This window comes from Arabidopsis thaliana, chromosome 2, assembly GCF_000001735.4.
Source record: "Arabidopsis thaliana chromosome 2, partial sequence".
NCBI classification, from domain to species: Eukaryota; Viridiplantae; Streptophyta; class Magnoliopsida; order Brassicales; family Brassicaceae; genus Arabidopsis; species Arabidopsis thaliana.
Window position 1 is genome coordinate 14,649,207 of NC_003071.7, and position 15,283 is coordinate 14,664,489.

Below are 15,283 nucleotides of genomic sequence, written 5' to 3' on the forward strand. Positions count from 1 at the left end.
TGGTAAACTAAGATTATTCTACCTTCTTCCCAAAACGAATCCATTTGGTCGCAGAAATCAATGTTTCAAATTCTATCCCAACACATCTAACCAATATATCATCAATGGAATGGTGAAATATGGTCTCTTTGTGAATATAAGAAAAAGGCTAAGTTTATATGTGGTAAAGAAGATAATAATAAAATGGTGTAAACAGGTCTAAAGACTTGACAAAACTAAAACAGAGCTACAAGTCGAGAAAAGAAACAATACCTCGTATAAAAAGAGAATTGTGATTGTAAAATAATGTATGTCGTGTCATTCAAAATGTATCATCGGAAGAGCATATGGTCGGATATGCATGCAATGTGTTCATTAAAAATGAAAACGAGCCTAGTGATTGACCACATTATGAGATCGGAAGAATTCTTGTTTTACTTGTCTCCTAAATTACAACGTCAAATCCGATCCTGTAGAATGCATTTCATATATATAGAAGAATACCAATAAACAGTCTAGTCTAACAATGGACTAATCCACAGTGGTAGTTATCATCAGTGTTAGTTATCCTCAAAATCATAGCAAACAAAGCTAAGAACATTAATTTACTTTCCAAAACATGAGTTCATTGGCAAAGAATATCAATTTGGTACAACAATACTTCCAATCACACTTTTCATTTCTTTGCTTAGTTTTATTTCTAATCGCTAAAACAAAGTTTACCCTAGCAAATAACCTGTACACAGCGTATCCAAAAACACTAAAGACGATGATGCCCTGAGAACATCCACCCAAAATAGAAACTAAACTTGTGGTTGTGCAGAAACCTTCCTCAAGATCTACCATTAGGACCAGAAGTAGCCATAGCTAATTTCTCGGACCTGAGGCTGGAACTTGCTTCTGAAGTGTTCTCATCAGAGGTTGCCTCCTCCTCCTCCTTGTGGTCTCCATTTTCCTTCTTGGCATTGAGAAACCGGCCACCACATCCTCTTGGCCGTCTTATCGCATGTAAATGCCGAGATTCATGCATGTATGGCTGAAAACAAGAAATTACAACTTATTGGGAAGGATTCTACCAAACAAATTACAGCACTTGCCCGCCAGGATTTTACCTTTTTTGCTTTGATGGCTCTATTTCGTGCCTCAAGTTTTGCCCGGGATTGCCTGCGCCTGAGTATACCATGGTATTGCTTTGCGTTAACAAAAACAGGTTCCTCGACTGCATCACATTGCAATGGAACTCCTGGCTGCTGCATTCCCATTAACTGCAATTGGACCTGAAAAAAAAACTTTAAAAATAAAACAAAAGCTTTTCTAAATATTCCAAACCGGAGACGTTGGGGCTGAGTAATAAATAATACATACCCCAGGATAGGGATGTGGAAGATACGCTTGCTGTGCAAAGACGCTTCTGTAGTAAGGATCTGGATACGGGTATAATCCATGTGCCTTCAATACCAACACACACAAAAACAAAAACCGTATCATCTCAGGTTAAAAAGTTTAGCATTACTTGGAATCAACATTATCATTACACTGCATCTCAAGACTGATTTTCAAAGCAATCAAAGTTTACATTCGTACGAAGTCTAAAACTGCAGAAAGGCGATGATCCCGGGACTTTCTTGCTTGAATTATCTCAAACAACCAAGTTTTGGCATTGTAAGCATCAAAACAAAACTTTTAGCATTGAAAAAGAGAATCACAAGCAAACATATTATAACCGAGAGCAAGATCACACAGAAACTAAACCAAATATCATATAATCGAAATAAAGATCACTCATTGAATGTAGCCTGCACAAATAGTTGAGATTTTGGCTGAGAGAAATTACCATGGGCTCTGAGTAGACAGAGTTTGTATCAATAGATTCCGAACTTCGTCCTGAAGGAACCTGTGGTCGGGTTTGGGAATCTGGACGTTCTTTCTTCGCATGACTTTCATTGTTATCTGACCAGCAAAACATACCACCAAGAATCAGTTAGGAAGATACAACAATAAAACGAGAGCATAATGAAAATGGTCAGAAAGAGAGACAAAACCAGAGAGCTCATGTACTGAAGAAGTCATGATTCATGAGAAGACTGTCCTAGTTACAAGTCTGAGGAACAACAAACTGAAACAACAACAAAGCACAAAAGTCAGTACCAAAGCCAAGAGTTTGAGAATCGGAATTCACTAAACCAAAACCCCAAAATCAGAATTCAATCACAACCCTAGAATCTAAAGCAAACCCAGAACAGAGAAAAACCAATCTTAACCTCTACTATCACATCTCAACATACATAGCAAAAGCATTTTCCCGGAAACGAGTAGATACAGAACAACAAAAGCTAGAAACTTTCAAAATCTGGAGGGAAAGAAACATAAGAATTTACCTGAATTATATAAAATAGTAAGCTGATTCAATCAATCTCTGGATCTTACCCTCAGAAAATTGTTAAAGGTCTCTCCTTTTTTGTTCTAACTAAGGAAGAGACGAAATGACTAACAGAGGCCTAAACGGCTAGACCCAAGAGGGACACACCATGTCGTTTTTTCAGTTCATAGCCTCCGTCCTTCTCTAATATTCATTAACATCGTGCCGTTTTCATGTTTTCCACTCACACTGTAGTGATAGGTCAACTCAGAACCACGAAAATGTGTAGGAGTGGTAAACGACACGATGTGCAACAGTGAAAAGGAGGCTAATACAATGAGGACAAGTGTCGAAACAACGATCGAGATTGTAGGAAAAGACGGGCAGATCTGAAAAGCTGCCCGAATATGTTATCGATTGTTCAACTCCACTAGTTTTGCCTGACCCTACTTGTGCCCGTTGCCCTCAAATATATCTTTCGTTGTGAGTCATCAAAGAAGCGTCGGTATCGAAACCGAAGATTCCGTTCGCTTTTGGTTTTGTTCGAATTTCAGAGACATTAAACCAGCTTTGGTATTTAGATTGGTTTGACTTCGGTTCAGTGACAAAACAAAACCTACTTAAACGAACGAGTGATGAGTGACTTCAGAAAAAAACAGTACATGATTCCATAATAAGTAACTTATTATTTATAAGTTTCCTAAAAATTTTGCCCAAAAAAAAAAAAAGAAAAAAAAAACTTTCCTAAAAAAGTATTTGCTAATTGCTTTGACTCGAAAAATAATTGAAAACTATCACTTATGTGTAAAAGACCACCAAAAGTTGTAACGCCTTTGATCACTTATACGAGGTCACAGTATTCGACAAGTAACTATAGGTCAAAATCAAGTAAGTATGCATTCGACAAGTAAGAAACGTTTAACGTAAATGAAGTGAGTGAGCAGTCATTGAACAACAAATTAGCGTTTGGAAATGGACGAAAACTAACTAGTAAACATGATTAATACACAAGTAAATGAAGTGACTGAGCAGTCATTAAATAACCATGCTTACTTAATCACCTATACGATTATATAGTCTGCTTTCATCCCTAAACTCCTTATCATCATGATTCTTGATTCGACACCTCAAAGTCCTCAAGTGCATGTCAGCACGTATAAAGTTATAAATATAAAAAAAAAAAAAAAAAGTTATAAATATCAAGCATAATTTAGCACTGAGATTAAAAGAGCATTCCTAACAAAACCAAAGATTATAAGTTCATGATATTGGAAAAACCCAACACAAGTTCATGTAATTAGGTTAAGTAGATGAGCAAGTAGTCTCTTATATATAATCATGTAGTGAGAACAGTGAGACTAACGTAGAGAGTTGTCACTTAACTCCATAGTCTATCCCCTTCTTTGAAATCAAAACTAAAGTCATTCTATTCTTGGGGACAATCTAAATCTTTTCCCCTCATACTTTTGTTTTGTGCAATAAGCTTAATGAGGTCTCTTATTTTCAGTTTTAGATTTCTATGTTAGTTCATTTGAGCACAAATCTATCCTAGTTTGGTTTTTCCTACAAAGATCGCCTCAAAAGAACGATTTTAGTTAATAAGACTTAAACCCCAACCATCAAGATCAAACCGTCATAATCTAGTTTAATCCATGATACAAAAAAAAAAAAAAAATACCACTTACACAAAGTAAAAGCAAAAGAAAAAGATAGAGATGAGACCAAATTCATAAATTTGATAGAAAGATAAGGATGAGATTCTTTTATAATTGTGAAGATAAATATACTAATTTTTATCGAAGGGGTGTTCAAAAGTATATTGATTCAAATAGATTATAGAGAAAAATTAAGTAAAACTTAGATTTAGAAATACCTCTTGTTATAGTTGTCATATAAATCTTAAATTTAACATCAATCATATTGTCAAATCTAGCTTTATTACCAAAAATATATCTAGAATAGAAATACTAAAAAATTAAAATGTCATCCGAAATCTATAATTAATTAATCGAATGTCACAACCATATTAGTCATATAAACATTTTTCTTGTTCCAAGAATGACATCTTGACCGAAGAATAAAGCTATGAAAAGTAATAGACCAAAAAGTTAAGACTTCTAAAACAGAGGCTCCGATCTTTTATTAGTTCTTTAAAAAGAATCCGGATTAATTTAATCATCGGATTAGTTGGATTGGACTAAACAATGATTTTGAATTAGGTAGAAACCTTAATGATTATGAGATCAACTCAATGAATTCTTTCCAATTATTATTGTCTTAGCAACACATTCTAGTATATCCATAAAAGAAATATTATAATTCCCTTATTTTAGTCATATAAGTATGAATAACCCTAATGAATTGAAGTATTGAACTAAAATTAACGAATGAATAAGCTCTTTCCAACCCAGAAAACAATAAATAAATCCATGAAAAACTGAATTTGTTGGATTGAGCTTGACCCATTTGAACAGGCTACTTATATTATATATAAATGTGAACATCTTTGCATGAAAAAATAAGTCTCGTCAACAAATGTTAGCCGAAATAATGATATAGTTTAAGATAGAGCCAAACACATAATATACATACACATGTACATTGTATTTTCTCAAAAAGGTATAATGACAAAAGACAAAATTAATAGGGGTAATATCGTAAATTCAAGGGTAAAGGAGCTGGGCATAAGCTTTGTTCTCGAGTCTCCCGCTCCGCTCAGGTGTAGCGTAGCGCCTCTTAAACTTTCTCTCCCTTTACTATGCGTTTTCTTTGGAAACCCTAAAACTCTGCAAGAACAAGAAGAAAGTCTCATCCTTGAAATCGACGCTGTGATTAGCTCTTCTTAAGGTCAATTCGTCACTTTACCTCGACTTGTAAGTTTGCTTCTCCTTTTATTTGGTCATGGTCGTTAGAGTTTTCTTATAGGATTTGTAATCTCAATTCATTAGCTGGGATAGCTTAATTAAGGAGTAAATTTTGTTGTAAAGTTTTGATTTTTATTGAACACTGTTGTTTCTCTCACAGGGTTATTGTGAGAAAAGAGTGGTGGAATTAGTTAATAACCTTATGGAGGAAGAGGTCGTGAAGTCTGAGAATGGTAGTTTAGAGTTTCATGATGACACTTTATCATCATCACTCCAGGTTAATGGTGTTCTTAAAGAGAACGAGAATCCGGATGTTGATTTTCTTGAGGATTTAGATTCTTACTGGGAGGACATAAATGATAGGTTAACTATCTCACGAGTGGTGAGTGATTCGATTATAAGGGGAATGGTAACTGCTATTGAGTCTGATGCTGCTGAGAAGATAGCTCAGAAAGATCTTGAATTGTCAAAGATTAGGGAGACTTTGCTTCTGTACCATGTTGGTTCTGAAGAGAATGAATCCTCTGAGTCCCGTTTGATTCATGATGAACTTACTCAAGGATCTTCGAGCAGTCTTAAAAAGAAAGCGAGGAAACAGTTGTTGATGCTCGTTGAAGAACTCACCAATTTGAGAGAGTATATTCACATCAATGGATCAGGTGCCACTGTGGATGATTCATTGGGTTTAGACAGCAGTCCGCATGAGACCAGGTCCAAAACTGTCGATAAAATGCTTGATTCTTTGAAGAGCATTCTAGAGACTGTGTTGAAGCGGAAGAATGATATGGAACTTCCCTCCTCGTGGCAGCAGGAGCATGATTTTCAAAAAGAAATTGAGTCTGCAGTGGTTACTAGTGTTCTTCGGAGTCTCAAGGATGAGTATGAACAGAGATTGTTGGACCAAAAAGCTGAATTTGGTGGTAATAGAAGTCTCATACTTGGAAATATCAAAGAGATTACTGGTCTGCGCCAGGAACTAGAGGCGATTCGTAAATCGTTTTTGGATCATGAAAACGGGGACGAGGCAGGAGAGGTAGGGGATCGGAAAAGAGTGGAGCAATTACACCGCAAGATGTCAGGAAGCCTTAATTCAGTTTCTTCAGTTTGGGAAAATGGTAAGCATGAAGAGAGTTCTACTGGCTTAATACCTGAGCATAACGAGACCTTAAGACACATGTCTCCTGATGAGATGATCAATCACTTTAAGATCGAGATGAATAAAATGAAAAGAGACCATGATTATAAAATACAAGAGTTGACAGAGCAATGCTTTACCTTTAAGCGCAAGTATCTGAATTTAACGGAAAGGGGTTCTTTTTCTTTTGTGGGGAAGGATAAGGAGCTAGGGGCGCTGAAAAAGAAGATCCCATTTGTCATCTCTAAATTGGATAAAATTTTGATGGAAGATGAAAAGTTTGTGTCTGAAGGCAAGAATGATGCTGGTTTAAAGCGCCAACTGGATTCTCTTCTTCTGGAAAATCGTCAACTGAAAGATTCACTTTCAGACGCTGCTGAGAAGATGTCACAGCTCTCTCAGGCTGAGGCAGATCATCAAGAGTTGATTCGAAAGCTCGAAACAGATGTTGAGGATTCTCGTAATGAAGCTTCTATTTACGAAGATGTTTATGGGTGTTTTGTGACGGAGTTTGTGGGCCAGATTAAATGTACAAAACAGGAGACAGATTTAGAGCATAGTATGTTGAGAGAAGCATATGAATTGTTATTGGAAGATCTTGCGAGGAAAGAAGCTCGTAAAAGCAAGGAGGATTTTGAAGACTCTTGTGTCAAGTCCGTCATGATGGAAGAGTGTTGTTCAGTCATATATAAAGAAGCCGTGAAGGAAGCTCATAAGAAAATTGTTGAGTTGAACTTGCATGTAACAGAAAAAGAAGGTACTCTAAGATCAGAGATGGTTGACAAGGAAAGACTGAAAGAGGAGATTCATAGGCTGGGTTGTCTTGTTAAGGAGAAGGAGAATTTAGTCCAAACAGCTGAGAATAACTTGGCTACAGAGAGAAAGAAAATTGAGGTAGTCTCTCAACAGATTAACGATCTGCAATCTCAGGTGGAACGGCAAGAAACAGAAATTCAGGATAAGATAGAAGCACTGAGCGTTGTTTCGGCACGCGAGTTAGAGAAAGTAAAAGGTTATGAGACGAAGATATCCAGCTTGAGAGAAGAGTTGGAACTAGCAAGAGAGAGTTTGAAGGAAATGAAAGATGAAAAAAGGAAAACCGAGGAAAAGTTATCAGAGACAAAAGCAGAGAAAGAGACACTTAAGAAGCAACTTGTGTCTCTGGACTTAGTCGTTCCTCCTCAATTGATAAAAGGGTTCGACATTCTAGAGGGTTTGATAGCAGAAAAGACGCAAAAAACGAATTCTAGGTACTTTTTTTTTTCTTTCTCTACCTTTATACATGGAAATACAAGTATTTATCCCTTGGTTCAACAGCATGAAGATAATAATTGTATGATAACTTTCTTGGATCTTAGGTTGAAAAACATGCAGAGTCAACTGAGTGATCTGTCACATCAGATCAATGAAGTCAAGGGGAAAGCATCTACGTACAAGCAACGGCTGGAGAAGAAGTGTTGTGACCTCAAGAAGGCTGAGGCTGAGGTAAGACATGATTGCCCCTATCCATCGAATTCGTATTTTATTTTTATAAGCTTGTTACATTAACAGGCGTTTGCGAATTGTGTCCTTACCCTTATTTAGTAGAAGAATTAACTGTTATTGGATTTAAAAAGTGATGTTTAGATGGTTGTTGTTAACAGGTTGATCTTCTTGGAGATGAGGTTGAAACTCTTTTGGATCTTCTTGAGAAAATATATATCGCTCTCGATCATTACTCTCCAATCCTAAAGCATTACCCTGGCGTAAGCACGATCTCGGTCTACACATATTTCATTTTTCTTTCCATTTTGAGATTGATTTTAATGATGAGACCATACTGATTACTTTGCAGATCATTGAGATTTTGAGGCTTGTCCGGAGAGAACTTAGCGGAGAATCAAAGAGACCATCGGGTTGATAAGTCGGATCTCTTTCACACTAGTTTATTTCTGTTTCTTTCTGTACAGATCTCTCAGGCTTATTTAATGCTGTTGATGTTTAGTTTTGTTCAGTAGGTAGGTTTTGATAAATGTACTGTCATCAACTGAATGTTTGATCACCGGATCTTTCAATCTTAGAATACAGTTGGGTTACATACAGACGTGAGAAACAACATCTTATGAGTTATGACTAAATTCAAACATATTGAACTTGAATCTGATCTACCAAATTTACTGCAAGTGATCCAAAATCGTTACTGGTTAGATCATTGTGGTAAAGGAGATTCGCGAATTTGATTATCTGATTCCTTGTTTAAACCAAAAGATTCATAAAACCAAGCAAGTTTTGAAGATACTAGAACTTGACATGGGGAACATCTCTCTTGAGAATGAAACAACATTTCTCGGTGAATCTCTTCATAAGAGCATCAAAACTAAGGGTTAAGAGTTAGACAAGTGTCTATTGTTGATTGGCTGAATGATAAATATTAAATATTGAAGGAGCAAAAAATCAATTCAAATTTCAATCTCACAAATGAATTAGAAATGTCAATAAGTAAACCATTTTGTTCTTATTTTTTATATCATCTATGTTAAACTATCAACCATTTCTTTTTTAAAAAGTTATATGCCCATAAGGCATTGAAAACAAGATTTTGGTTAGTCTTTATGAATGATAAGCCTTTCAATTTGTTAATCATCTATGTTAAACTATCAAAATTTGTGTGTTTTGTAATGTCATGTATGTATATAAGTTGTAATAATTATTAAGTTTTTTAAAATTAAAATATTTTTTTTTTAAATATTTTTTTTTCTTCTTAAGAACTTCAAGCTAAGTTTCCACAATTGCATATTACTAAAATTTCAATCTCTTAACTAAACTCTTAACATCAAAATTTTCAAAATCAATTATATATATATTCTTAAGAACTAACCTAAGACTAGACTAAGCAACCATCAATAATGATGGTCTAACTTAGTCTTGCTTGGTACGGTTTTGATTCACCAAATGTTCGGGACGGTTTAGATAAACCGAATCGCCCGCCGTAAAATCTCCTAGACAGAGGACACAGGTTGCGGCCGCAGACATGTGTTGGCATATTGAAGGCGTGATTTGTGGAGCTGACGTGTCGATGACAGCATCATAGCACCGCTCCAATAAGCTTGCAATAGTAATGATTTAAGAGCTCCAAACATTTCATGATCCTTCTTCTTCAGTCTTTGTCTAAGACAGCACAAGGAAAAACTCATATCAAGCAATATAATGAAGAAGACCATCAAGGTTCTTTCTTTGGCTTTTTTCTTCAATACTAGAATTATGTCTCGTGACTTTTTTGTGGTTCAAACAAACTAAGTTTATTTTGGTTAGTTCGTAATTTAGTTTATTGATACTTACTTGCAGAACTCAACTCATAGACCCGAGGATATACTTGTGCATGCAATCAAGGTAATCAATGATTGATTTGAACCATCAAAATAAGGTGTTATAGTGAAGTATAACTTGTATTTACGTAAAACATTATGGTCTAAACTCTCTTCTTTACTCAGAAGCGAAGATCAGCTAGTGGAGATGTCAAGAATGCAGTGAAACTCAAGGTACCCCATCTCTTCATCTTTTGTGATCTATCTATCTATCTATGATCTTTGACTTGATGAATCAAACCAGGAAGGAGAGGATTACTTACGTGTAGAAGAAGAAATACCTCATGATGATAATGTTGTTGTTATTGATGATGGTTGTGATCATGATCATGATGTTGATGATAATGATGACGATGAGGAGGAAAATGGAAGATATTGTAGACGTGAATTTGATCATGGATACCATCTAGTGAAAGGCCAAATGGGTCATGGCATGGAAGACTTCATCGTGGCTGACACCAAAACCGTTAAAGGCCACAATCTTGGGTTATACGCTATATTCGACGGCCACTCAGGCAGTGATGTTGCGGATTATCTGCAGAACCATCTCTTTGATAACATCTTGAGTCAGGTTTTAGAAACAAAAACTCACTCATTCCCCTCTCAAGAATTTCTCACAGAATTTAAAGACTTTGTTGTTGTTGTTTCATGAAGCCGGATTTTTGGAGAAACCCTAAGAAGGCAATCAAAAGAGCGTATAAATCTACGGACGACTACATTCTTCAAAACGTGGTTGGTCCACGAGGTGGCTCCACGGCTGTGACGGCTATAGTAATTGATGGGAAGAAAATTGTGGTTGCAAACGTTGGAGATTCAAGAGCAATCTTGTGTCGTGAAAGTGATGTAGTCAAACAAATTACGGTTGATCACGAACCTGACAAAGAGAGAGATCTTGTCAAGAGCAAAGGCGGCTTTGTCTCCCAAAAGCCAGGTCCCTTCTTTTGTATCTTTTACTAAGAAGAAAAGAGAAAATGATCTATTTCGGACTTCCAAGGCAAAGCCAATAAACCCATGTTACTTATAATGATTAGGCAATGTTCCGAGAGTGGATGGACAACTAGCGATGACGCGTGCGTTTGGAGACGGAGGCCTTAAAGAGCATATAAGTGTGATCCCGAACATAGAGATTGCCGAGATCCACGATGACACAAAGTTCTTGATCTTGGCTAGCGATGGACTCTGGAAGGTTTCTACATATGAATGCCATGGGACGTTATTAATTGGTGCACCCAAAGATAGGACTAAATCTTGATTGGTTTCTTTGTCAGGTGATGTCGAACGACGAGGTTTGGGATCAAATCAAAAAGAGAGGGAATGCAGAAGAAGCTGCGAAAATGCTAATTGATAAAGCCTTGGCTAGAGGAAGTAAAGATGATATCTCTTGTGTTGTTGTTTCTTTCCTTCAATGGATCGATTAAATGATTCAAGTATCTTTAATGTTTCATTAGGTGAACCACATATTAAGCAGTTTTTTGAAAGGAAAACAAACATTGTTTCATACAATAATATGTTCTCAGTCGAATCACTGTTACATATTGCTACAAAAATGTGTATAGTAGAATCACAAGGATTCAGGACTCGTTGACGGTCTGATCCTGGAAGGCATTCTTAAAAGTCTGTCTCTTTCCATCTTGTTCTTGAAAGAGTGCTTAGGCGTTATGGACATCTTGTTCAGGGCGTAATCAAGATCAGCCTCGTCATCTTCGTCACTGTCCTCATCTCCATTCACGATCACCTCAGCATCATTATCATCATCATCTTCGTCATAGGTCGCTTTGACCATTGACCAGTAGATGAAATTTGGGGAGATAAAGCTACAACATCACCCAAGAAAATGCAGAAACAGAGTCAAGACTTTCAATTAAGATTCCTGTAAAAGAATCGGTGCAATGGTTTAAAGATAGAGATGAACCTGTTTGAGGATTTTAGCAAGCAAGGGTCAAATGGGAAGAATGTATCCAGCCTCTCAAACCCGCCAAAAGCACGGGAAAGCTCAGACTCAAGTAGGTCATCGAAAATGAACGAGTCTGAGACGATGAACAGACCACCTTCTTTAGCTTGTCTAAGGAACTCCGCAACTACCGATGGAAGGCATACCTATTCTCAAAGCAGAATTCGCTTATCATGCATTTGATACATTGGCACACTTCCATATAACAGTTGACCTTATGTGACGAAAAGATAACTCACCATCAATGGGTTTAGTTTGTGCATTAATATTGACTCCAATGGTGTAAGCTGGGACCGAAAGCGAGGAACATCCAAGATGGATCTCATCCTGAAGCAGAGCACATACATGATTGCCTGTGGTCACAGAACAGATTCAAATGACAGTTTAAAATAATGTAACTACATTTTGGAATGACTCTTTGAAACTTAAAACTCTCAAGGACAGGTAAAAAAAATATTTTCGAGGATGAAATAGCAACAGAGTGATTGTAGAATTTTGTGACAGCAGGGGCCTGGGCTTGAATGCTATATATACCTGACATCCGGAGAAGAAAATCTGATGTGCTTCAGGCCTAGTATCATCATTGCAAGTTCTGCAGTAACCCACACACTCATCTATCAACCTAAAATTTTTGGACACAACAAAAACAATGTTACAAGTTACAACAAACTGAAGCTTCAATCAGATAAAATGATTATGTTTGAGGTGACATTTTGTAGAAATCGCTTCCACCTTTTCAACATGCTAGCCACAAAGGAAACAGGCAAAAACTTTCCACGAGCCAAGAAGCTAGCAAGATAAGCCACCGCACTCATTCTGTTAAGGGGGAGAGACAAAAGCACAACCAAGTTTGTGATTAGAACAATGACAGAACATATCATGCAGCGAACGAGAAAATTTAAACCGAAGGGATGCTTGCCTAGTAGCTACATGCTTGTTGCTGGAGAGAAAAATCTCCACTAGCTTACTAGCAAATTTCACACCACAATTTTCAGGATCCAGTGAGCAGGCATAGAATATCAGAAACTGCAGATGATATAGAAAGTGAGTATAAACCGAGACATTTCATGTCGACCATGCTAGAGTCTAGAAGAATATGTACATAATTATGCAAAATATGATAGCTATATGGACTACCTGGGTGAATTTTGATTTGTATGTGTTCAGAATGAAGTTTTCAAATGACTTGAAGAGGCTTTCAAACACCTACGCCAAAATAATTAAAAAAAATCAGAAGTGCTAAGAAGATTCTCGAGTCCATCATTAAGGAAAGTATAGATGCATATGTCAATGAGGTCCCATTTGGTGCCATACCTGATCCAAACGACCATCATTTTGACAGGATTCAAGATGCTCAAAAGCTACGACCATCAATTTGTCCAACAACTTAGAGACTATACTTCCATCTGATGTATCCTGCTTTAGAGGTCCCACTGGAAGCTGCAATAGATAAATCAAGTCCAAACTTTCGTAGTTCAGCAAAAAGAATGTTCCAACTAACTTGTTATCTAGCAACTTTTAACTGATACCAAAAGGAAACATAAACATAAAGTCTACCTCGTCTCCATCATTCATAGTGCCTTCAGCTGCATCTTCAAGTTCCATATCAAACATTCCTCTACTAGAGTCATCTTGTGGAATATCATCCCATTCAATCTCTAACTACAAGGATACACCAGCATATCATTCACTCACCAATACCACATTACTTACTGACCTCAATTGTATAAGCATATTCTGTCTACTTACATCCAAATCTCGCAGCCTCTCCATCACCATACCAAGAATCATGCTGCCACCAACTTGCCCTATTGAGCTATTCTCCAATTTTAATAAGCTCTCCACATATATCACTATCGACTGCAAGGCGGTAAGATAGTTTCGTATGAGTTTATCGCCAGTATGAGCTTACAACTAAATTGTCCAAAATTTACCAAAAAGAAAGACTCACATGGTCCTTTTTGTGCATCTTGGGCATTTGCTGGAAGAGCATTGGCACTAATCTTGAGGGAGTAAGAGGAACCAAAATAGAGATTTTCAGAAGCGCTGCATGCACCCGAGAAAGAACGTCTATCTTCTTGTTTAGTATACGGGAGTGCGAAAGGTTATTCACTACCCAAGGAGGTGGAACGAAGTTGCTTACGAGCATATTCAGACAAGAGTCTAAATACTTTCCACTAGTGACAGCCTGCGATGGAAAAAAGGCAAAAGTTAAATGGTCTAGCTCTTCATCTAGACTAATAACAATAGGCGGGTAAATGTTGAGTTGTGTACCAGTGATATGACAAGGTTCACCAATGCATCCATGACATCAGGTCTGTGGTCCCACAATTTCATTCGAAAAAGCTAGACATAACAATTGGGATGAAATCCAGGGTAAGATTTGGGAGGATCCATCTTAAAACTATTTAAATTGGAAGCAATTGTAAGCTCGTGCAATAGAAACTTACCGCAGAAAGAAGCTTTTGATGGTGAAGGACATCTATGCAAGCCACAGCGCCTGATAGAGCTTTCAAGACTGTCTGCCAGTTCAATTGAAAAATGAAAACACTTTAGCAAACAGAAAAAGAACAAATAAGAAAGAATTGATTGCCATACAAAGAATAGATCACACCTCAAGCTGCGCCACTACATCAGGATCCTTAAATTCTTTGATGTCCCGTGCCATAACTCCAACCATCTCACTATAAAGGTCTGAGTCCCCCTGTCATTAGCAAAGAATTAATAAAACTAGTATCAAGAAGCATAACAGATAATATAGCATCAAATATATATAACTGTAAACACATAAGCAGAGGAAGAAGCAAAACTTGCACAACACTCACAGTTTTGACAGATGTAAGAGCCTTTCTCACGGTCTGCACCAATTGCGTATCAGATAAATCAACGTTGTCCACATAGTTCTCGACTGTGCATAAGCTCGATGGATCACTCATAAGCTCTACTGCTCCCATCCTCTCTGGACTTAATGTAAATCGTGCTGCTACTTCAAGTTGCCGAAAGTGTGGAACTTTCCTGATGGACAAGAGAAGTATTAAGAAATCTCAAAACTTTCAACATTAACTTATACTCAAGACACCATAAACACTCAATTTAAACTCACTAGAAACAATATCTGGAAAAGTCTCTGAATTTAGACTAAATGTTAAGTATTGAAGCTATATAGACTATCAGCTGCGAAAATAGGGAAAGGAGAGCTATAAGAATCGATGTAACCAAGTAAAATCTCCATTGATTACAGATTTTACAAGAGAAAACTAGTATAAAGACACAAAATACGACGGTGAGAGAACTCACGAGGATGAATAATTGAAAGGGTCCGTCAGCTCAGGGAAACCCTTGTCACTGTCCCGTTCTGATAATTCCGGCCTTCGTTTTTTACTCCTTCGCTATGGTTTTTTCTTGGAGAAGAAAAATAGAGAAGGAGCAGATTCTGATGAAAGACGGCGATAATCGATAAATAATAGGAGACGTTTAGGGTTCACACTTACTTTTTCCTATTTCTTTAATTCCATCTTTTTTTTTCTTCACTATTGTCGTCATTACATCAAATTTTGTTTTCTATGTTTCTGTCGTGTGACAAACACAAATTTTTACTTAATTTAAGTAAGTGAACTATAGACATTATTTTTGGTTAATTGGTCTACTTTG

General features: G+C 36.9%; 4 protein-coding genes across 9 annotated transcripts; 2 read left to right on the forward strand and 2 right to left on the reverse strand.

Annotated features, from left to right (window-relative positions):
* Positions 1–499: 499 nt before the first annotated feature.
* NF-YA4 (nuclear factor Y, subunit A4) lies at positions 500–2,503 on the reverse strand. Of its 3 annotated transcripts, NM_179904.5 has the most exons (6): positions 2,358–2,503; positions 2,022–2,095; positions 1,814–1,929; positions 1,345–1,428; positions 1,092–1,256; positions 500–1,015 (listed from the first exon to the last, which is right to left on the reverse strand). In NM_179904.5, exons 2-6 carry the CDS (start codon positions 2,047–2,049, stop codon positions 812–814), a joined length of 597 nt encoding a protein of 198 aa, NP_850235.1. In that variant the 5' UTR covers positions 2,050–2,095; positions 2,358–2,503; the 3' UTR covers positions 500–811. The 3 variants fall into 3 exon arrangements, with proteins under 3 accessions (NP_850235.1, NP_001323828.1, NP_001323827.1); NM_001336524.1 differs by having other exon boundaries at positions 1,345–1,929; NM_001336525.1 differs by lacking the exons at positions 1,814–1,929; positions 2,022–2,095; positions 2,358–2,503 and having other exon boundaries at positions 561–1,015; positions 1,345–1,686.
* A 2,447-nt stretch (positions 2,504–4,950) lies between these two features.
* On the forward strand, positions 4,951–8,428 carry AT2G34730 (myosin heavy chain-like protein). 2 transcript variants are annotated; one of them, NM_001202748.1, is made up of 6 exons: positions 5,151–5,211; positions 5,363–7,587; positions 7,696–7,796; positions 7,889–7,935; positions 8,002–8,082; positions 8,172–8,417. In NM_001202748.1, exons 2-6 carry the CDS (start codon positions 5,405–5,407, stop codon positions 8,235–8,237), a joined length of 2,478 nt encoding a protein of 825 aa, NP_001189677.1. In that variant the 5' UTR covers positions 5,151–5,211; positions 5,363–5,404; the 3' UTR covers positions 8,238–8,417. The 2 variants fall into 2 exon arrangements, with proteins under 2 accessions (NP_181020.2, NP_001189677.1); NM_129027.6 differs by lacking the exon at positions 7,889–7,935 and having other exon boundaries at positions 4,951–5,211; positions 7,696–7,822; positions 7,981–8,082; positions 8,172–8,428.
* A 775-nt stretch (positions 8,429–9,203) lies between these two features.
* On the forward strand, positions 9,204–11,099 carry AT2G34740 (protein phosphatase 2C family protein; the record flags this gene model as incomplete). 3 transcript variants are annotated; one of them, NM_001202749.1, is made up of 7 exons in its annotated part: positions 9,204–9,280; positions 9,494–9,541; positions 9,662–9,706; positions 9,808–9,855; positions 9,926–10,252; positions 10,336–10,612; positions 10,713–11,065. In NM_001202749.1, the coding sequence occupies 7 exons, from the start codon at positions 9,269–9,271 to the stop codon at positions 10,931–10,933; spliced, it is 978 nt and encodes a 325-aa protein (NP_001189678.1). The 3 variants fall into 3 exon arrangements, with proteins under 3 accessions (NP_001189678.1, NP_181021.4, NP_001324085.1); NM_129028.4 differs by lacking the exon at positions 9,204–9,280 and having other exon boundaries at positions 9,478–9,541; positions 10,713–10,867; positions 10,950–11,099; NM_001336526.1 differs by lacking the exons at positions 9,204–9,280; positions 9,494–9,541 and having other exon boundaries at positions 9,656–9,706; positions 10,713–10,933.
* Positions 11,011–15,198, reverse strand: AT2G34750 (RNA polymerase I specific transcription initiation factor RRN3 protein). The gene is made up of 16 exons (NM_179905.4): positions 14,930–15,198; positions 14,458–14,647; positions 14,247–14,336; positions 14,083–14,154; positions 13,907–13,978; positions 13,584–13,820; positions 13,382–13,492; positions 13,190–13,294; positions 12,947–13,072; positions 12,770–12,838; positions 12,552–12,658; positions 12,365–12,448; positions 12,167–12,254; positions 11,872–11,985; positions 11,594–11,778; positions 11,011–11,495 (listed from the first exon to the last, which is right to left on the reverse strand). Exons 2-16 carry the CDS (start codon positions 14,584–14,586, stop codon positions 11,243–11,245), a joined length of 1,842 nt encoding a protein of 613 aa, NP_850236.1. The 5' UTR covers positions 14,587–14,647; positions 14,930–15,198; the 3' UTR covers positions 11,011–11,242.
* Positions 15,199–15,283: the final 85 nt, after the last annotated feature.

Excerpts from the sequence above, each read along its gene's own strand:
- AT2G34730 (NM_129027.6), top strand. The coding sequence starts at position 5,405 with ATGGAGGAAGAGGTCGTGAAGTCTGAGAATGGTAGTTTAGAGTTTCAT. Across the intron at positions 7,588-7,695 it reads ACGCAAAAAACGAATTCTAG|GTTGAAAAACATGCAGAGTC; the intron begins GTACTTTTTTTT and ends CTTGGATCTTAG. Across the intron at positions 7,823-7,980 it reads TCAAGAAGGCTGAGGCTGAG|GTTGATCTTCTTGGAGATGA; the intron begins GTAAGACATGAT and ends TGTTGTTAACAG.
- AT2G34750 (NM_179905.4), bottom strand. The coding sequence starts at position 14,586 with ATGGGAGCAGTAGAGCTTATGAGTGATCCATCGAGCTTATGCACAGTC. Across the intron at positions 13,073-13,189 it reads CTATGAATGATGGAGACGAG|CTTCCAGTGGGACCTCTAAA; the intron begins GTAGACTTTATG and ends TATCTATTGCAG. Across the intron at positions 12,839-12,946 it reads ATGATGGTCGTTTGGATCAG|GTGTTTGAAAGCCTCTTCAA; the intron begins GTATGGCACCAA and ends ATTTTGGCGTAG.
- NF-YA4 (NM_179904.5), bottom strand. The coding sequence starts at position 2,049 with ATGACTTCTTCAGTACATGAGCTCTCTG. Across the intron at positions 1,930-2,021 it reads TTCAGTACATGAGCTCTCTG|ATAACAATGAAAGTCATGCG; the intron begins GTTTTGTCTCTC and ends TTTGCTGGTCAG. Across the intron at positions 1,429-1,813 it reads CTGTCTACTCAGAGCCCATG|GCACATGGATTATACCCGTA; the intron begins GTAATTTCTCTC and ends TTGGTATTGAAG.